At 47.6% G+C, this 21616-nt stretch overlaps 3 protein-coding genes across 4 annotated transcripts; 1 reads left to right on the top strand and 2 right to left on the bottom strand.

The window, feature by feature from the left end:
• Positions 1-294: 294 nt before the first annotated feature.
• On the bottom strand, positions 295-9721 carry LOC130404427 (protein FAM83H-like). 2 transcript variants are annotated; one of them, XM_056609132.1, is made up of 6 exons: positions 9611-9721; positions 6852-7312; positions 6156-6320; positions 5814-5938; positions 1353-5571; positions 295-1242 (listed from the first exon to the last, which is right to left on the bottom strand). In XM_056609132.1, exons 2-6 carry the CDS (start codon positions 7299-7301, stop codon positions 1231-1233), a joined length of 4971 nt encoding a protein of 1656 aa, XP_056465107.1. In that variant the 5' UTR covers positions 7302-7312; positions 9611-9721; the 3' UTR covers positions 295-1230. The 2 variants fall into 2 exon arrangements, with proteins under 2 accessions (XP_056465107.1, XP_056465106.1); XM_056609131.1 differs by lacking the exon at positions 9611-9721 and adding an exon at positions 8097-8482 and having other exon boundaries at positions 296-1242.
• A 1089-nt stretch (positions 9722-10810) lies between these two features.
• LOC130405233 (IQ motif and ankyrin repeat domain-containing protein 1-like) lies at positions 10811-17529 on the top strand. Its single transcript, XM_056610275.1, has 10 exons — positions 10811-10890; positions 11363-11554; positions 11668-11793; positions 12311-12474; positions 12987-13041; positions 13141-13239; positions 13374-13675; positions 14269-14403; positions 15328-15456; positions 15749-17529. The coding sequence occupies exons 4-10, from the start codon at positions 12398-12400 to the stop codon at positions 15906-15908; spliced, it is 957 nt and encodes a 318-aa protein (XP_056466250.1). The 5' UTR covers positions 10811-10890; positions 11363-11554; positions 11668-11793; positions 12311-12397; the 3' UTR covers positions 15909-17529.
• On the bottom strand, positions 17395-19825 carry LOC130404897 (serine/threonine-protein kinase pim-2-like). Its single transcript, XM_056609841.1, has 6 exons — positions 19688-19825; positions 19533-19580; positions 19112-19336; positions 18714-18891; positions 17737-17916; positions 17395-17486 (listed from the first exon to the last, which is right to left on the bottom strand). Exons 1-6 carry the CDS (start codon positions 19823-19825, stop codon positions 17395-17397), a joined length of 861 nt encoding a protein of 286 aa, XP_056465816.1.
• Between the last annotated feature and the right edge of the window lie 1791 nt (positions 19826-21616).

Below are 21616 nucleotides of genomic sequence, written 5' to 3'. Positions count from 1 at the left end.
TGATCTCCCTCAAACCTGTTGGAAGAATCCTTCAGTCAATAGCATTTTCATCAAATTATTCTTTAAAGTAGAGAAGAATGGCATATTGGCATAAGAGTCTATGGCTTAACTACTGATGTTTCACTATGTGACATTTCAATAAAACACATGCGACATTGCAATAAGTACAATACATCTACCTTGCACACTTGTCTTCCTGTTAGCAAAAAAGTGTTAACTTATTGTTGTGAAAATTAGGGCAGGGAAGAAGAAAAGTGACCTTTGGGCAGGCTAATATTTAACAGAAGTTTTATTTACAAATAAATTGCATATTTAGTAGACAAAGAAAGTTATAATTAATCAAATGTATCTTCTAAAATATATGTAACAAAAAAAAGCCATAAAGAACAACAAAACATCCATAACTGTCATGCAAAATGTATGCAGCATTTGCAAATTCAGAAATGGAAAGTCATCACAACAATACAGGTTCTGGCTTTAAGGTCGAGAACATTAAGTACAGCTTGAAGGACAGCTTTGGCAAAGTAAGACAATGTTTGGAACTGAACTTGACACAATATTTATGGCAGGAAAACAAAAAACACAAAAACAGCATAGTTCTCAGATATGCACAGCCTGATACGTGTTTTTTTGTTTGAATGTCAGGTTAAACAAATCATTTTTGTTTCCATCATTACAAATAATTTCCCAATGCCAATATTTCAAGAACTTAACTACGAACTAGAGATCCCATGTTTTTTTGTATTGGCCCATATTGACTATCATATAAGTAACCAGCACTAAAAATGAGAAAAAAAATCGTATTGTTTATAAAAAAAGATCATAAACATGTGCAACGGGTATCAAAACGATATCACTTCCACCACATTCAGTGGTGCCAACAACATTACATTGCACTTTACCCATGCAGTCTTGAGAATTGATTTCATCATACATCACTTTGTCTTTCCCTTTCGTGCCTACAGCAGTCGCCCCGTACACCGATAATTGCCAGATCCAGAGTAGAAGGCCCGTATCCATCCATCTGATGCGTTCAGTACTGCATGCTTCGATCCCAGTTAGCACACATGATAAATATCCATAAAAAAATCTGAAAAGATTCTCACAATTTGAACCAATGTTTTTAAAGCACCTATTATTTCATGTCTCGAGTGATGCAGTCCAGACGTTGTTGTTGGATTATTGCCACAGATATGCATCCCTTCTTTAACCTTCTTGCTTGATCCCCTGCTATTTTGGAGTCTATTAAAAAAGTAGAGAAAGGCATTAGGTCAATCGGAGGTAAATTAACATGCAGACATCTCTAATGATATTAGGCTCTTTACAAGCAGCTACACACAAACATTGCATACCTCAAACCGGCTGTACACTTTCCTCTCCTTCCGCATACTTTGGATCTTTTGAAGCAGCACTTCACGTTCCTCTGCTGTCTTTGTTGATCCTCTGACTTTATACTTAGAGCCTCCATCTTTTTGGCCTTTAGCCTTCTTGTCAGCCTCGGATTCCTTATCGTCATCTGTGACTGGCTGCCCCTTGGTGGGTTCGTTCCTGTTCTGGCTGTTAGCAGATATCTGCCCTAAAAGCAGCTTTGTGTCATCTCTGAGGTTGCTGCTCGAGATCACGCTGGCAGTTGAGGAATGGTAGCGAGACTGGGGGGCTTTGGGCTGCTTTGACAGGGGGGACACAGGAACGGGCTCCTCTGTCGTAGTTGATTCTTTTTCAACTTCACAGGGGTCGCTAACCATGCTCTTCTCAATTGCTACTATTGGTTCTGATGGACAGCGTTCAGAAGCAAACGGTTTTAATTCTATGGTGGTTTCATCAGCCCCTGTGAGTTTGGTTTGGTCTGGAGTTTGGGTGAGTATCACTTCTAATGTAGGTTTAGTTTGGTTTTCGGACAAAGTTTGTAATACCAGAGCGATTGGAGATTCTTCGGATAAAGTGGGTATAGGGGGCACTGAGCCATCTGAGTCAGGCGCAAGGGTAGAAGATGGTAAAACTGTTTCTTCTATCTTAATTTCATCAGCTGCATTCGACTTTGGTGAATCAACTGGTTCTTTTTCGACGTTATATATCGATGATTCAGAGCTTTCTGTTGGGTCAGCTGAGCATGGTTGTGGTAGGCTAATGCTAAGCGATGCATTGGTTATATCTTCAACGTCCTCCTGGGATGGAAGCGCTGCAGTGGGAGAAGATGACTCCAGAGCAACAGAGTTGGATTCTGTTGGCGGAAGTTCATCTTCTGAACTGGGAGCACATGGTTCCTCCGGTAATGTCTCTGAGGGGGTCTGGATCGAGGTTGGCTTTGAATCGCTTTCACAAGCTTCAGAAGGAGCATCGGATTCTACATCTTCTGAAAGTGTTTCGGGGATCTCAGTTGGGAAACTAGTGGATTCGGGTTTCATGGTTTCCACGTCCGAAGATAATACAGTTTTCGCAGGTGAGGACTTTGTAGCATCGTCCTCTGGGGTTTCGCTGCCGGTTGTAGGTGAGTCCAGGGAAGGGGGAGAGGCAGCCTCCGCTGGCTCTCTTGTGTCTATGGATTTGTTATCCGTTGAGTTGGATTCTAATGTAGTGGAAGGAGCCATGGTAGATAACGGTTGACTCAAAGAGGGGGTTGGATCAGTAGGGGTGTTCTGCGAGGTCCTAGAATTAGCCGCAGTACTGGTTTCCGTGGGGGTAGGGGTGGGGGGGACTTCCAGTGGTTGGCTGGAGATGGTTGACGGAGATTGATCCAGGGTGCTAGTAGATGCTTGTCTTTTAATTTTCTTCAGCTCAATCTTCTCTGAATCAGTAGTAACGCTGCCTCGCTCACTCTCACAGCCAGCCATGGGAACAGGTCCATTATCGTTCTCAACTGTCGTGGATACCGTTGGAGTTAATTGTGCTATATCCTTTGTGAAATATTTCTCCAAGGCGGTTTTATGCAATTTAGTTTCGCCTTCCTTGGAATGACCAGTGCCCTCTGCATCTAGTTTCTGAGCGGCAGGTTCCTCATTGTGCATCATGTCGATTTTAGAATTCGAGTGAGTCGCCAGCGAAACTGCGGCTGGGTCCTTTGTTCCTTCAGCCTTCTCAGCTTTTCGTTTTGCTGCCAACTCTTTGAAAAACATCAGCCTGTTATCAGCATCCGTCATGTCTACTGTTGATTCGTTGATTCGCAAAGGTTGAGGTTGAACCAGCTGGTCTATTTTGGATAGCTCCCAATGAGAGGAGCTAGGTCGCAGCACACATTGTGGAATAGCCAGTGCTACATCTGCAGCCTTTGACGCTGCCTTGCCAACACTGTTTTCTGGATGTTCAACTCCAGAGGAGTTCTCCGTTTTATCCACAGTGTCTCTCTTTTTAATAGTGGTATCAAAAATGGCTGACCTTACATTACGGTTCCACTTGAAAGGTTCTCTTACAATGATGGGTCGAGTAGGATAAATTGTGACGTGTTTTGAAGGGTCAACATCAGATTGGATTTGCTCAGAAGAGCTTGACACTAATGGAACTGAAAGAGACAAACTTGAGTGTACTCCAACAGGGTTATGAGCAACGCTGGATTCAGATGAGTTGGGAATTGATGCAGAATTAGAAGATGCCGGTTGTTCTACACAACTGGGGTCACGGATAGAAGACTCCTTCAGGGAAAATTCAGATTTATCTGACAAACTAGGGTCTTGTGTTTGGCTTTTCTTCAGCTCCAACTTTTCTGAATCTGTTGATACACTGCTCTGCTCCTTTTCACAGCTAGCCTCGACAACAGGATCATGCTTATTTTTTTTCTTTGTAGGCTGCTCAATTTTCACAGTGGCGGTCTTTGGATCCATTTGAGTCTTCAGTACAACTTTGTCTGTGTTCGCTTTTGCTGATTCTGAGACTTTCTCCGCTTTTCTCTTTGCAGCTAATTCTTTGAAAAACATGAACCTGTGATCGGCATCACTCATATCTACAAAGGGGATTTCCATTAAAGAGTCAGAAAGCTGTCTAGGCTGGTCTATTTTCGACAGCTCACAATGGGATGAGCTTGGTCGCATCAATGCATCCATAGGCCTTGATGCTGTCACTAGATCTGTGTTTTTATGATTATCTTTCAATGGCTGAGTTCCTGAAGTGTTCTCTATGCCCTCTTTATCTCCGACATCATCGGATTTTGAAGCGTCTGTCAGAGAGCTATCAATAGTGGCTGATTTTGCATGACGGCTCCAATCAAAAGGCTCTTTTACAAACGTCTTTCTATGACCCAAAACCTGTAAGGCAAAGGGCAATCTCGACTCAGAACCCTCAACCTTATCCGTGTCCTCGTCCTGTCTCCCTGTGGTAGTTCTGATATCTTGAGAACCAGGCTGGTCAAGTTGAGAGCCGAATAACAGAGAAGATCTTAGCCTGGAGCTTCTTGGCACCGCTGGATTAAATCTTCTACGGAACGACTCCTCTTTTGGTTCTTGTTCATCCATTTCGTCCGTCTTATCTGCTTCGGTTAATGAAGATTCCGAAGTGGATGGAGTTAATTTGGCTTGTGCTGGAAGCGTCAGGAAATCCTCTGGGTAATGCTCAGGGAGATTGGATCTCCTGAAGCTAGGATAAGGTCTGTGCGCTGCCGGGACCTTGAACTCCAGAGTATTTGGAGGCTTAGCAGTGGATAAATCAGGGCCCGATACTGTGTTGTATGAGGGGTTAGGGGTCTCGTCGAAGGGGTCTGAGGCCTGATGAGTTGGCAGTGGCATGTCCTCCTCTCCTGCATTGTCACACGTGCTGAGGTAAGAGTTAATTCTCCAATTCCTTAGCCCCTGCCTCACTGTGGGATCCTTGCGGTCCACGTTAGACCCCTGCTCAGGTTGGTTGGGAGGCGAAGGAGAGGGCTCATAGGCCTGTGGTTTGCCAAGACTTAGCCTTTTAGGACGAGATGAACCTGTCGACAATTCAGCCGCAGGGTTGAAATTGTCAGACATCTTGTCCATCTCTACGTTGCTTGTTGATGACAAGTAGTTGAGAACCAAGTCGTAGCTTTCAGGCTGTTCCATCTCATGTGGTAAGCCGGGCTCAGGGTGCTGATCCACTTGAGGATAGGCGAGGTTCTTGAATTTATCATAGGCACTGTGGACCGCATCCGTCCGCCGTCCCTGCCCTTCAACGTGTGGCATCCCTGGTTGCTGCATTGGTTGATATGATGTTTGTTTGCCTTCAGCATAACTGTGTCGTTTGTAGTTGTGACCTTCCATCAAATTTGAAGGCTGGCCCATTCTCAATTGCTGGCTGGGGTTCATGTACATGTCTTCATGCCGGTTATGAGGCATATTCTTCCAGTCTTTATCCCCCCTTTCATCAAAATTGTGTCTAGACCTTTCATCTGGACCTGGGTTGTCTACTGTAGCATGTTTCCTGGACTCTCTGACCGACCTGTCAGTTAAATATTGCCTCTCAGGTAAAGGAACAATGCTCTCTTTTGGAGCGGGTAAATTCTCCATTGTCATTGGTTGGGACTGGGCATATAAAATCCGGAACTCTTCATCAAAGTTAGAAACTAGTTGTCCAAGGAAGAGGTGTGCAAAACAGCGGTGTAGTTTCTCAAAAGACCACATGAAGCTGTATGGAGACAGATAAAAGTATGAGTCAATTAAATCTGAAAGACTTGATAGCAATGATAAAATATCAAATTTATATGAATTGATAAAAGAAAAAACTGAAAACCACAACATCATAAACAGCCCAATCCCAATAAAATTAATTGATAGTAAATAGTCAAAAGGTAGTAAATAATACGGTAATCAGTGCTAATAAATACAGCTAGCCCCAGTCCCATGTATCAGCACCCTGTAACCTGTTACCTGTAGTTTCCACTGAGTACCGCCCTGCTGTCCGTCAGCAGGAAGCGACTCATCATCTGACCCTGGAGCAGCTTCCCCGAGCGGCATTGGTAGGAGATGCCGGACACCGTCCTGACACGCAACGACTGGGGACATCAAAGGAACAGCATGCTCAACAAACATTTCTGGAATTATCTGAATCCCAGATAGGTGGCAGCATTGCACAAGCAGTTCAAGCCATTAGGTACAAATGAGCCAAAATGGCCGAAATGCTGGCTCTTTTTCAGTAGACTCAGACTGTGAACACATCCACTGATAATAAGGATAGTATAAAGGGAAAGGGTTGTTGTCTTTTAAACTTACTTTGATGCAGTCCAGGTTGACACGACAGTTTGAGAGCATGTTGACGAAATGATGAGCGTTCAGTTCATCGAGTAGGATATAGACGGCCACATTCCGCATTGCAGCATCAAGGATTTCCGCAAATATGTCAACGTCTGTAAACATGTCCATCACTATGGCAACCACCTGCAAAGAAGAAAACAAGGCCCCGATGTTTCAACATGATCCATGTTACTTTCACATCGCAACGGAAACGATAATACAAATGAATGATGTTGAATCTGATCTTCCATGGGTGGCACAGGCCGAATTCTTTGGACACTTTTGTTTTTTCAAATAATTATAAAACATAAATGATAGCTTCAGTGAAAAGTGTCTGTTCAGTTCAGTGATAACTGCAGTGCACTTCTAGATCGTTGTTCAATCAGGCTAATAAACTGAATATTCAGAAATAGTTGGAAGTGAAACATATATTTTAAGATAGAAAGATAATATAAATTGTACTATGTTGTCCAAGACAGATGATCTTTCCCTAATCATGAATAATAAACAAGATAAACACTTTGTTATCCATAAAGGGCATATAACATTCACAAAATGATCTATAAATTAGCTTCTGGCTCAATAAAAGCATTGGCCTTGCCTACAACACAGTTATGAGTCACTTATGTCTACAACTGTTCCGAGCTGCCCCCATGAAGTGAACCAGTGCCCTACCTGCTGGGAGGACCTGATCATCCGCCGGGCCTGCTCTTTGATGCTCGGCATGTCGGGCTCCGGCGGGTTCACCAGAGTGGTGACCTCGGTGGGGCCCACGAAGCGGTTCAGCTGGGGCCAGCCCAGGTCCAGGTCCGGGGCGTCCAGGTCCGAGTGGACCGGCCAGTAGGTGTCCGAAGAACTGTCCCCTCCAGAACCAGGCGGGCACCGCTGCTGGTCTCCATAGTTACCCTCCCGGGGCACCTGCACGGCGTTCTGGATGAACTCGATTTCCTGCGAGCACAGGAAGTCCACCACGTCCGCTCTCTGCAGGAAGTGGTAGTAGCCCTCGAGGTCCTCCTCCACGAGGGAGTCGATGGCAAGGCGGTATTCCTCGCGGTAGTGCGGCGGCAGGTAGTTGGGATCCAAGGGATTATCCCCAGCGGAGGAACACTGCGATCGATGAGCCATTATTATTTGTTCTGAAACCCAAAATAGATTGAGAGGTCAGCTGTGCACAATGACAAACACCTTCAGAATTGACATTGATTGATTAAAGTTTCTCCAAATAACACATTGATTTTAGCCATGATGCAATAACAAAACTTGGGCTCAAGATTTCTTCTTTCCCTTGTGGGGGCTTGGGTCAAGGAGGGTGTCATGAATATTTGGCATTTTAAGCCCTTTGAGACTGTAATGGTGATTAAGGGCTATACAAATTAAATGTAATGTAATTTAAACTATTCAATCTTTTTGACTCTGTAATCCATTCATTTGGTTTGAGCAAAGTTAGTAACGGTGTGACCAACAAAAGTAAATTGTAACATTTTCCACACAAGAGCGCCATATACATGAAAGAAAGATAATATCCAACACAAGATACATGGATATGGGTGGGGCTTCGCCCGCTGGTCAAAAAAGCCGAGTCTCCATTTGCAAGTTCATTCCACTTGTATGCATTTCGCCAAAGTTGGAAAGAACAACAATAGCTATCTATTTCAACAATCCACACATGTAATGTCTTGGCAGATAAGATCGTGTCCCTCAGAAGAATCACAGCTGGTTATTTCGGAGGACATTGTTTACTATCAAATGAAGGCTATGTCTGATATAGGCTACACAAGTTTTTTTTCGCACGATGATCGTCAGATCCAAGGAAGGCAAACATATGTGCCGCTTGGATTTTATTGCAAAAGTTAATACAACTTTCGCTCTAGACTAGAAGTCCTATTCGAGGTTCTAAATGTTCCTTTTTTTTTGCATTACCTTGTATTACACGTAATCTTCGAGTTTTCCCTTAGTCCATCCCAAACCGGGCATTATCGGTCCCTGCTTTTAGTCCCCCGTTTGGTCTCTTCGAAACGTATCCCGTTTCTAGTCCAAGCGGCGCCCGTCAAAGAAGTTTCTGCTGCATTGCTTTCTGATCATCCCACAAAACCTGTTTATTGTCAGGCTCCAGGCATGTTGGCTAGAATGTTTGCAATGCGTACGACACAAAGTCAGAGAGCGACCCTGGTCCTGAAAAACTCTCTCGCCCCGCCTCGAACAAGACTCGCACAGATATCTTTCGCATACTGTCCATATCTTCCTCTCAGTTTAACTCTGCCCATCTGCGTTCTCGTGACGCCCGTCCCCTCAGATCAATGACACGTTCGGTGCGTCATATCAACTCTTTTTGCATAGTTAGTTGGCTCATTAAAAATATACATATATAATATTAGATATGGGCCCATATAGTTCACTGAAATAAATAAATAAAATAAATAATAATACAAATAATACAAAAATAATGAAAAATGTAAAAAACTTGTGAAAAACACAAGTTCTAGACCGAAATGTAATAGTGACTGAATATTATTTATCTTTTTGCGTGTTGTTATTATCAATATACTTTTGACCTAACGCGTGTGCTCCGCTTGACCGCGGTTGCCATGGAAACTTAAACAACGTCCCCGACACGCAAAGAGGACCCGACCTTCTTATTTCCCATTCATTCAAGTCTAAATTAATATGCCTCATGGTTTGACTAATAATGAGCACCCGCAATGCAAAACCATTTCCAACAACTGAGCCAAAGGCGCAGAAAGGAGCAAAGAAGGCAGGTGAGTTGTGCTACTGGTTAGGGCCTGCCTATAGGTTGCAACATATACTGTGGCCTTTAACAAGAATCCACTGCGATGAGGATGATAGGGTTGATTGACATCATAACAACAATGTGGCCATTAATCGTGTACAAAGCAAGAAGTCAGAGGCGCCCCGAGGTGTTCATCGCGGAGTGAATTCGCCCGTGCCTGCGGGCAAAGCGACTCCTGCCAAGATGCATGTGCCGACGACGAATGCAAGGGCTATGGTTAATCACGCTTCCATGCGTTGCCTAATGTGTCCTCCAAAGGTTACTTTCTCACTAGTTATCTTCTGGGAAAATTTAACTTAAAGGCCAGACAGATGATGAACACACCCATATATGATCATGTAGCCTACGCTGATCTCAGAGCCTCAGTCTCCAGTTTCCTTTATGAACTCTGTCACATAACGAATGGTATGCGGCAGAAAAAAGGCAGAGAAAATAAAGAAAAGGCTGCAGCATGACTAGAGAGTTTAACGCCACTGAAGAAAATGACGCAACTCCCGCTGTCAAGCCAGGACTTGAGGACAATCCCTCATTGTTTGGTCCCTGGCATGACCTACAGTACAGAGCAACTGCAAATAAAAGCATGAGTTACATTGTACACTTTTAGCTTCTAAAAGAAATTAAGATAATGGTATAAATAGCAGCCTACCCCAAGGAAAGGTTATCCGTCTTTACCCCTGTGTCCGAAGCAAGTCACTACCCTGCACACTTTGCATGTACTACTCTGCCCATCTGCAGTCAGAGTCGGCAGTGATTACGAAACGCGTGCTTGTCTCAACAACTCTTTGATTTGAAAGGAACGGTTTTAGCCTTGATATCAACTCTGAATGTTCTTGTTTAAATACACACACACACACGCACACGCACACGCACACACACACACACACACACACACACACCGGGACAAAATGGAGCTGTTGGGTTGTTGAGTTAAAGGGACGCTTATCGCTTAGTTCAAACAGGCCTCCTAGAGCAACAAAGGGGTGTACAATACAGCAGAACAGAACCCCTATCAAGGCCACATTCCCCGTAACAAACTAGCATGATTTCACTGAGTAACAACTTCTCTATGGGTTCCCAGAGGCAGTGGCTAGCACCAGAGAGGACTCGGCTGCCCGGGCCCTCCAGTGTGCCACGCGCCAACTCCTGGCCAGGCGGGTGCTAGCTCAGAAACGGAGGGAGAAGCAGGATCACGAAGAGCTCATGGATCGCTTGGAAAAAGAGGTCGGTGTGAACGCAAAGGGACGGGAAATCCTGATGAACTCCGATGATTATACACTGTTTGGTTGCTTAGAGGCTTTCCTTCACCTCACTTTGATCGATTGATTGATACACTTGAATGAAACCAAGAGTAGCATGTGCCTACTTGTATACGTGATTCAAACAAGTAGGACGATTGACACGCAAGACCATAGGAATTAAAAAACACAGGTAAACAGCCTCCGAGGAGTGTCAAGTAGACTCAAAATCTGAGTCCGGAGGTGTTGTTGTGAAACGCTGGGCGCTGAGGTCACGTGGAAGACAGGAAGCAGTGCTTTTTTAGAGGCTGAGGTGACTCAAAGGGGAACCAGATGACTGGTACAAGAAATAGCGACGCACAGTAGCGAGAGAAGGCCCATTACTGTGTGTGTGTGTGTGTGTGTGTGTGTGTGTGTGTGTGTGTGTGTGTGTGTGTGTGTGTGTGTGTGTGTGTGTGTGTGTGTGTGTGTGTGCACGCGTGTGTGTGTGTGTGTGTGTGTGTGTGTGTGCACCACGCCCGCGAAGGCCTTTGTGGCGTTGGTGCGGAGAGAGCGAGAGGCGGCCGAGCGACAGCGGAAGGAGGAGGAGGAGGAGAGGAAGAGGAAGAGGGAAGAGCAGCAGCGACTCAAGCGCCTGCTGGAAGCCTCGTTTGACGGAGTGCTAAAGGAAGTCCTGGCCGTTCTCAAGGAGGTGAGATCACGGTGGGCGGGCCCTGCCATGAGGTCATAGGGTCGATAAGCGCAGGCACCGGGGGAACAACAACACGCGTCTTTGTGTTGGTGACAGTGCCTTGATACACCCTTGATACACACACAGACTGCCGTGACACAATGAAGCCAACATCCTTTTCAGACAATAGGACACTGCAGCATGATAAGCGCCTAAGTGGACTGGATTTATACAGCGGGTTTAACCTCCTGCGGTCCAATCAAAGCGCTTAAAATGTATGCCAAATGTATTCCTCACATTCAGTGATTGGTGCACGCATTTGCCCGCTGACGGCAGGTGTGAACTATGCAAGGCAACTACACGTCACACCCATGTTTTAATTGCACGCTATAAAAATACAAACAAACGAAACATTACTCCATGTTACATGTACTCCACATTTCAAAGGCCTCCTTCTATGTTCCGATGCTGCGTTGGTATGATCCCGACGCAGGTCTCCGAGAGGGACACGGAGAACGGCGTGGGGTTCGACGAGGCGGGAAGACGCCAGCGGCGGCTGAGCCAGCTGCGCGCGGTAAACACAACAGACGCCCATGGCAACAGCGCCGTGTCCGAGGCGGCGGCCGGCGGTCAGACGCATATTATCACCCTGTTGGCGGCGAAAGGCGCGGACGTTAACGCCAGGGTGAGAGACACCGTGGCTCCAAGAAGGCAGATGAGGCGCTATAAATACAACTGCACACGGGTAGTTAACGCGTCGCATGCGCGTGGGTAATGAGATTTCTTTCGGGGCTCTAGGGTGCGTTCGGCCGAACGCCGCTCTTCAGAGCTGCCTTTGGCGGCCATTTGGAGGCGGTGCAGACTCTGCTGCAGCTGGGCGGGGATCCCAGGCTCCGGGCGGGGGACGGTTGTACTCCAGAGCAGGTTACTGTTTGCATATGATTTGTTTATCTTTGGGTCTTTTTCGTCTGCACGTGTTGTTGTTGTCCGGCCTGCGGAGTCCGTCTCCTTTACACACAAAGGGTTCAGTGTGCGGGGAAAGGGGGGGTATTTAGAGGTGACCTGTGGGTTTGCTTTATGGTGGGCGAGCGACGACGCGTGCAGGTGTGTGTTTGGACTGCCTAGGCACCCCTCACTCACACCTCATTCGCCTCATCGACAATAGATATCATCATAATTGAATGCAGGTGCATTATTATTAATGTTAATCAATATCACTATGAGTATGATAAGGGTTATTACTATGACTAGAAAGCATTAATAATTAATTTGACAGTTGTTGGTTTTATAACAGATAAAGGTAACGGGGACAAAGTTTCATGACCTTCTAGAGGCATAAATATATGGCCTGTAGGCCTTTGAGACTAGGAATCAGGGCTATATAAATAAAATTTACTTTACTCTAGTTAAACATTTAGTTGTACATTACGGTTTTATGAAGGTTTACTTGATCTGTACCGGATTTGTGGCGCCAGAAGAGTCTGTGGCAGGTGTACTGCGTGGCTGGGACCTGAGCCTCACCGACTCCATGCTGACCACCATGGAGGCAGAGACACAGCGGAGAGCAGAAGAAGAGCAGAAGCACGAGGGGGCTTTGACTGATGGGTGAGAGCGAGACACAAACACTGCTGCAAAACTCCCTCTGGCCTATCCCCGGCCAGACCCATGCGCGGTAGAAGCATTCCTCAAGCCCTGTTCATAGTTTCCTCCCATTAAGAGTACAAATGTACACACAGTCACAATCCACTATGTCGCAGTTATTGCTGTCTGACAGTCGTAAAGCACAGCGCTGAAAGGGCACGGCAGTCACTCAAGGCCCCGGTTGTGTTGTGCTTCTTCCCCTGAATCTGTCCATTGTCCTCTTCACTTGTTGTTTCTACCCTGCGAGACCTCCTTCCAGGCCTATTGTATTCTATAGCCTTTACACTTCCGCACGTCCCGGCTTGTAATGCCTGTGGAACAGTCCAGCACTGTAGAGGCAGAGCCAGAATGCCAAGGTGTTGAGTCAGGCACGGTGGCTAAGAATAGCCAGAGTTTCGTCTGTTTCACCGGCGAGCAACCCTCCACAACACTGCAGCCTTGAAACACTCCAACTATGGCCTTCGCTCTCCCCCCAGTCTCAAGCAGGGGCTGGAGCTGGTCCAGAAGGAACACGAGCGGTGCCAGAGAGAGGTATTATGCACATCTGGAATCCAAAACGGAGTTCAGGCAACTGCCTCTCTGTCATCCGTCTGACCTCTCGTGTCACACGGCCATCTTTGGTGTGGGCAGCTGCAAAGGGCCCGCACCCAGCTGAGCAAGCGGATCAGTGAGCACGACGCCTGCTCCGGGAAGGGGATGGAGCCGGCAACCCTCACAGTCACCCTGCAGGTTAGTATGCTTCCGGGACCTGTGCCAGTAGTAGACGTAGTAGTCCCTGTGCTCGGGAGGTTGAAATGACCTTTAAGTTGATAATGACAAGGCGTGGGTGTGTGTCTCTCTTTTGTGCTCCACGCTTTCATGAGACGGTTCACGGTGCCGAAGGCGTGCTGTCAGACGCCCGGGAGGCAGCCCGCCGCGCCTCGGATCAGCTTTCCCTCGCCAAGTTGTCAGTCAGAGAGCGCTCTGGCGGAGGTACAGGCCTGCGCTGTGCACATCACGACGCAATCACGGCATGTGGCCGTTCTGTTCTGCGCCTCGGTTGGTCGTTAAGGTTTTGCGTGACTTTAGATTCCGTCCCGGAGAACGGAGGCGTGCTCTGCCGCGTGCGAGATCTCGACGACGTTCTCTTCAAAGACGTCGGAGGCAAGATCAGACATGACGGCAGGTCAGGGAGAGACGTGTGAGCTCTACTTAGGTGCTGTGTCTTTAACTAAACCGGCCCACTCATCCTGATGGAAAGAGCAAACAAAGGAAAGATGTTCAAGATTCTACATGTGTGTGTGTGTGTGTGTGTGTGTGTGTGTGTGTGTGCGTGCTTGCATGTGTGCATCTGTGCGGTGGTGTGTGTGTGTTTGTATGTGTGTGTGTGTGTGTGTGTGCGTGCGTGTGTGTGTGAGCGTCTGTGTGTGCATGCGTGCATGCGTGTGGTGTGCGTGTGTGTGTGCGTCTATGCGTGCGTGTGTGCATGTGATGTTTTTGTGTGTGTGCATGTGTGCGTCTGTGTGTGTGTGTGTGTGTATGTTTGTGCGTGCGCCGTATGCGTGTGTGCGCACGTGTGTGTGTGTATGCGTCTGTGTGTTTGGTGTTTGTGCGTCTATGTGTGTGTGTGTGTGTGTGTGTGGTGTGTTTGTGTGCGTCTGTGTGCGTTTGTGCGTCTATGTGTGTGTGTGTGTGTTTGTGCGTCTGTGTGTGTGTATGCGTGCGTGCGTGCGTGCGTGCGTGCGTGTGTGTGTGCGTGCGTGCGCGGTCTGAGGGCAGGTGGCCCCTGGTGGTGGACCCCGGCGGTCAGGCTGCCTCGTTCCTCCGCTACAGAGACACCAACTACCTGGACGCCGTCAGCCCTGGGGGCCTGCAGGCTGACCGGCTGAGGGTCTCTCTCCTGGGGGCTATCAGGTAGCGCCACGGCAACGCCTTCCCACCCCTCCTGCTGTCGGTCACCCTCTCACTGCTATGACCGTTGCTATGTTCTTTATCAATTGATCGAATCGTTGAGGCGTTGACGCAATCTTTTGGGCCTGCGACCCCGATGTGAGGTCAGAAAATGATTGTGACTTCAACCCTGTTCTGATTCCTATCTGCTCTCCAAGCGACCTATAGACCTACGTACACTACTGGTTGCTATTCATTTAGAATTGGGCCAATGGCCTGATGATGGTGTATATGATATGGGCCTCACTCAACCCTCTCTCAGTCGTGCCTCATGCAGCGAGTGAAGACGAGCTCAGACTATGTCCTTCCACCAAAGCATCCTAGCTATTAAGAGGGACAATGATATTGAGTTTCACATACTTGGGTAGTGAAAGTTTGTTAAACTTGAGAAACCGATACTGATGCTGCATCGTTTGTGCTTTTTCGGCATCAATTGACGGTGGAAATGTATTCATTTATAAATAATGGAAAACAAAAAGTTAACAGAAGAACAGAATACAACGCATAAGGGTCTCAGGCCTTCTGTAGTGCTACCGCGGTCAAATATGTATTCTCCGGTAGATCCTGTCGATTACTCATGCCTTATTATCCCTGCTGAGTCAACACGCAGAAAGCCAGCTCTTTTGTGCTCTTTTGTGACTTTTGTTTGGGGAATTGTGCGTGCGATCTGATGGGAGTAAAACACCTAGTGGTTAAAGATCTGCCCCTTGGCGGAGGCATTGTTTCGTCGATGAGTAAAGTTATATGTGTTTTTTTCTATATAAAAGTCACTGTTTCTAACTGGGGCTGGCAACCCCTGCATCCAACCCAAAAACTATGCCTATGATTTCCGCCCCGTGACCCAGGTTGGGAAGCCCTGCGCTGACTGGAGTGATTATTGTTTGACAGATTTGGTAAGCCCCTGGTCATTGATATGAAGGAGGCGGAGCTGTTTGCCTCGGTGCTGAGTCAGCTGGACCAGGTCATGCCAGGACTCGGCAAAGAATTGTTTAGTAAGGAACTTCTCCGGAAGGAAAGGTATGTGGCAACCGCGGTTGGAAACCTACAGGTCATTCATTGATTCTGTGTGTGTGTGTGTGTGTGTGTGTGTGTGTGTGTGTGTGTGTGTGTGTGTGTGTGTGTGTGTGTGTGTGTGTGTGTGTGTGTGTGTGTGTGTGTGTGTGTGTGTGTGTTAATTTGTGTGCTGAATATCTTATCTCGCAATGGACTCTGCCCAATGACACATCGTAATCAACTATCATAAAATAATAGTGGAATAATAATTGATGTTATGACAATAAACGGTTTTGTGGTCTTGCTTTTGTTACAGGTATTTGAGCTTAGTCCGCTCCTCTGACGGCCCAAGTTATGCCAGAACTGAATTCCGGTCGGACCGCATTGAAAACTTCGCCCTGATAATTATTACTAAACAGCGCCACCCACAGGAACATTTACTAAAAACATTCTACCCCATTGAGGTCGAAAGCTAATTGTAACCTTTAGTAAGTAGTAACACACAATGACAGTTTCCGACATGTGTGGAAACCAGTTTCTGTTGCAACCGTTTTTTTTGATTTAATGCTAACGTTTATAGCAACACCACAAACCAGCAATAAATCAAATGTGTCATAACACTTTGGAATGTATGATTCAGTGGCCGACCCTTTGCACTGGTTAACCATTAAAATTTTTCTTTCATTGATTGCAACTATATAAGTTGTTTTGTTCAACAATGTCTATCTATGTTATAATTATTCTATTGTAATTGTAATGTTATTTGTATAGCCCTTAATCACACTCACAGTCTCAAAGGGCTTATCAGGCCACATATATATGACAAAACCCTAGCCCTAGCCCCCAATAGGGGAAGAAAATAGTCCCTTAAGAAGCGAGGTGGGATTCTTGAGAAGGAACGCAGGGTGGGGGATCCCTCCTTCCAGGGATGGTTTGGAGTGCATTGAGTGCCGTAAGTGACACACATACAAGCTAACATATTATATAATTTAGTTAATAACAATTCATTGAAATAGTGTCTATGGTGAGCGCATGCTGGCCGGTTACTTACACTGATACAGCAATTAAAGAACAGAATATGTTATACAATTAAGTATTAATAATCCATTTGACTACATACAGTATATTTACCACATAAAGAGTATTGGTGTATCTTATATATTGAGACCTTATAGTCATTTTGTATGGTACCTTCTGTAGGGTTTCTCTCCTGTTTAGTTACGGATAACCAATGGTGACAGGCTGGCCATATTTACACACACACTGACTCTGGTCAATCTGCTACCTGGGGCTTTCTTTGCGGCTCAAAGTCAAGTTTACATTGTGCCGACCTGGTTTGGTAGGTGGCGACACTTGCTAATGGAGTGTGTTGCCTAATAGGGTGTAGTAGGCATTTTTTGGTCATCAACACACAACAATGACATAACATAATTAAGAATAGCATGCTGATGAAGCCTGTGTAGAAAGCAGGACAGATGTCATGGTTCTCTAACTCACCTAAGGTACACCTAAACGGAATACCTGACTTCTGCTTTGATTCTACTTCTGTTGTACTTACTCAAACTATTCAGCAACTATCCTATGTCAGCCCACTTCACATCGGTACGGGGTGGCTAATATATAATTGGCCTTAGAAATGTGCGTGAGTGTTTGTTTGCGTGTGTTATTTTTATTTATAATATGATACTTCACTGTATGAAATAGAATAACCTATTTACCAAATGGCATGCCAACCACTAGATGGCCTCATGGTGTTGGGCAGAAGACGGAGCCAGACTGGACCACCTCATGTGGTTTTTAAACGACCATTCCTCTAAATCATTCCGGAGTCGGGATTATGAAAATACAACCGCGGCTCCCGCACACGCTCTATGAACCAGAGGTCCTTCTGAAAGACGCACACGTGGACTTACTGTACGCAAGAGGAGGCCGGTCGTCAGGGCAACCAGACGTCAGGCTGGCTCACAGCAGCCATGGATGGTGCAGCAGGGCCCCCAGGGCCAGGCGGCCCCCAGCCCTCTTGTTAAGACACCTCTTCAGGAAGTCCTTGCAGTCTGGAGGAGAAACGACCCGGGTTACAGTGGCGTCAACCCCTGGCTGGGTGACAGGATGCCTGGCTTCGTGGGGTTCATGGATGCGTGCGTTTTGTTTGGATGCTTGCTCCAATGCGAGCTCATGCTTTTGTTTGTTTGTGTTTGGTTGTGTGTGTGTGTGTGTGTCTGGGTGTACGCACGTGTCTGCGTGTGTGTGCGTGCATGCGAGTGTGTGTGTGTGTGTGTGCGTGTGTGTGTGCGTGTGTCTCACTTGGTGATATGTTACTCTTGATGCATGGAACCATTTTCCAGATGATTTGACCGCTGGTCTGGAAAGGGACGTCTCCCGTGAGCAGTTCGTAGAGCAGCACCCCCAGCTGCCACACCGTCATGGGGTCGGCTCTGTAGGACTGCAGCGTGAACCACTCTGGGGGGATGTACGAAGCGGTGCCTGGAGCACACGGGGTATAGCGTCACCGTCCGGCTCCCAGGGCTGGGACAGGGGACCCCCACACAGGACAGAGGGGACCCCCACACAGGGGACCCCCACACAGGACACAGGGGACCCCCACACAGGACAGAGGGGACCCCCACACAGGGGACCCCCACACAGGACAGAGGGGACCCCCGCAGAGGGGACCCCCACACAGGGGACCCACACACAGGGGACCCCCACACAGGACAGAGGGGACCCCCACACAGGGGACCACCACACTGTGGACCCCCACACAGGTCACAGGGGACCCCCACACAGGGGACCCCCACACTGGGACCCCCACAAAGGGGACCCCCACACAGGTCACAGGGGACCCCCCCACAGAGGACCCCGCTCCAGTGGACGGGCCCCTCAGGTTAAACGAGGCCCACCTGGGCGCCCAGGCCCCACCTCTTCAAGGGGGGGGCCCAGCATATGGCCGTCCCTCCTTCTCTCCTCGTCCCCCCAGAACACTGACCCTCATCCATGCAGCACACACTACTGACCTCAGCGTTACACACCTCGTTGAACCATATGAGCCGAGCTTGGGATTAGGATGAATAAATGGTTTCAGTTCATATGGGATCTACTTTGTGGGATCTCTTTGAGGGGATATATAGATATACATATATATATTTTCTTTTCAAACGCCAGCTCTCTTCTACTCTTTGCTGCTCTCTCTCTTCAAACCCTCTAAAGACCCCAGATGTCGCCACGGTGGCGAGTCAAACCACATGTTGTAGCCAGAGCCAGTAGGAGTTTGAAAAGCTCACCGCTGAACTCTGAATACACCCCGCTGTTGTGGCGGCAGCCGCACCCCAGATCTATGACCCGGACCCGGGGCGTCCCGGAGCCTGTCTCCACCAGGAGGTTCTCAGGCTTGATGTCGCGGTGCAGAACGCCTCTGGAGTGGAGCCCTTGGATCCCTTCCACCACTTGGTGCAGAATCATCTGATACAGAGAGAGAGAGAGCACACACACACACACACACACACACACACACACACACACACACACACACACACACACTGTTCAGTCATCCTCCTGAACAGTGAACACACCTGAACACACTACTATCTGGATGTGTCCATCATGCTGGGTGGTCCCGGCCCCCTGCCTGGAGCCCCATGAAGGCTGAACTGAACCCCCGTCCAGGCTGAGCCCCACACACCTTAGCGTCCTGCTCCTGCAGCCTGCCCCCCTTGCTGTCCATGTAGGAGAGGAGATCCACGCAGGCGCTGGGTCTCTCCTGGACCAGGATCAGCTCCTGGTCCAGCTGGAACCAGTCCAGCAGGAGGACCACGGTACCGGGGGCCCCCGGGTCCGGGCGGTCTTCAGCGGCCCTCAGCATCAAAGACACCTCCAGCGGGAAGTCCGTCAGCCGCCCTTCAACCGTCTGAACCACAGAGAGTAGATAGACAGAGGGAGCTAGTCCTGAAACACTCAAACCCAGCTGGTCTCGGCTACAGAGCCAAGACCAGGATAACGGCAGTCCTCCCAACAGGTTGATTGATTCAACATGAGCATGTGATCGCCATCATAAGCAGAGTCGTAACAATACTGTAGGTGATAACACGATTAAAGCTACTCACCTCCTGCGTCATTGTGACCTTGGCCATGGGGATGTGCTTTATAGCGACCTAAGCAACAAAGACACAAGCTCACTGCTTTAGTGTTTAACAGAGGATGCCGTGAATCAGACACGTATGTGCTTCCACAGAGTGTGGCTTTGTGGCGTCACTCTTACAGGCAGACGGTCCTCTTTCCGGCAGCCAGCAAAGACACTCCCGAAGCCTCCTTGTCCCAGCTGCTGCAGCTCCTCGTACAGAGCGTCAAAGTCGGCTGAAACAACACGGACCGTTATTGAGTCTATTAACCCATCCATCCCTCCGTTCAGCCCTTCATATCTAACCCTCCATCTGTCTGACCTGTGCTGTAGGTCGTCAGGCGGGTCCTGCAGGAGGAGGAGATACGGGGGGAGCTGTGGTCGGAGCGCTCAACACCTCCAGACGAGCTGAGTCCTCCGTCAGCTCCGTCTGTGTCCCGGGATCCGGCCGGAGACCCCGGCACCCCCGGGTCTACACGGGCCTCAGAGGGGTCCTCCGGCCCCCCCACAGCCTCCACATGGGGAGGTTGTTGCCCGTAGCTGGTCCTCAACCTCTTGGAGGGGCTTGGGCCTTCCTCGGGATCCTCTCTGCTCCTCTTCCTCTGCCTCAGTCCACCCTCCTCTGAAGGAGGCACGATGGTCAGCGAGGGAGAGGTTTCTGGTGTTTTAGGGACACAATAGAACCCGGTCTCCAGCAGAGTGCGGACCAGCGGCTGATAGGCCCGCTGCCCTGCGGTGGTCCTCAACCTCTTGGAGGGGGTCGGGCCTTCCACGGGATCCTCTCTGCTCCTCTTCCTCTGCCTCACTCCACCCTCCTCTGAAGGAGGCTTGATGGTCAGCGTGGGAGAGGTTTCTGTTGCTTCAGGGAAACAGCAGAGCGGTGGCTCGGACCGAGTTCGGACGAGGGGCCGAGGGGCCCGCTGCCCTGCGGTGGTCCTCAACCTCTTGGAGGGGGTCGGGCCTTCCTCGGGATCCTCCCTGCTCCTCTTCCTCACTCCTACCTGCTCCGAATGAGGCTTGATGGTCAGCGTGGGAGAGGTTTCTGTTGCTTCAGGGAAGCAGCAGAACGGAGGCTCCGACCGAGTTCGGACGAGGGGCCGAGGGGCCCGCTGCGGTTGTTTGGCCATGATATGGATGAAGTGTGTTAGGTCGAGCGACTCAACAAACTCAGATCCGTATGTAGCTAAAAGTACTTATATTTCTCTCTGAAAATTGCAATGCAATGTCGCTCGTCAAGGTATATAAGTGCTTATGCCAAACATGTCAGTGACCATAGCGACCTGAAAAAGGTTTAGTTCTATGTTCTAAAATTTTAGCTGTGATGTCATAGAGCACAACGATTGTTCCATTTCAATTTGAGGAGTGTGCTTCCAATGTTCCAAATCGGCTGTTGACTAGCAACAGACAATATTAAAAAACAATAATTGTAATGCAATTGCATTCATTATAATTATAATCATCATGATATATCATATATTATATTACACATATTTTATACTTGCTTCCTGTTTTAAATACAGAAATACAAAAAAAAAAAAAGACATTTTATATATTTCAACTCATGTGTGTCAGTCAGTGTAGAGGCAGAAAAAACTCATTTTATTTCCTTTTCATACGTCCTTTATATTGCAATACATAGTATATATGGGCATATGGAAGGGTTCGATGTCAACAGCAGCAGAACTACATGCTTATACATAAAATAACATAGGCCTACATAACAACCAATATAATAAATTACAATCAGGCAAATTTCATTACGTTTTTTAAGCAGGGATTTCAATGTTATGAAGAACATGTACGCATGGCAAATTGTGAACGACCACTACCTGCTTTCAATGACCCATTCACAACACAATCCCATTAGACAAGACTAAAATAAAACCAAATACACATCCCTATTCAACAGCAGACCCAACACAGAGTCTGATGTTAGCACCATGCCTTTGATTTATGCAATGTTAAGATTGAATTACTCTATCCCCCCTTCTATAATCTCTCAATATGATATATAACCTCTATTCTATAAACTTCAATTAAAATATATTGAAATGATTGCGGCAGTAAAGT

This window comes from Gadus chalcogrammus, chromosome 15 (assembly GCF_026213295.1).
Source record: "Gadus chalcogrammus isolate NIFS_2021 chromosome 15, NIFS_Gcha_1.0, whole genome shotgun sequence".
Classification (NCBI taxonomy): domain Eukaryota; kingdom Metazoa; phylum Chordata; class Actinopteri; order Gadiformes; family Gadidae; genus Gadus; species Gadus chalcogrammus.
Note: the sequence above shows the minus strand (reverse complement) of the source record. Positions and strands in the feature narration are given on the sequence as shown.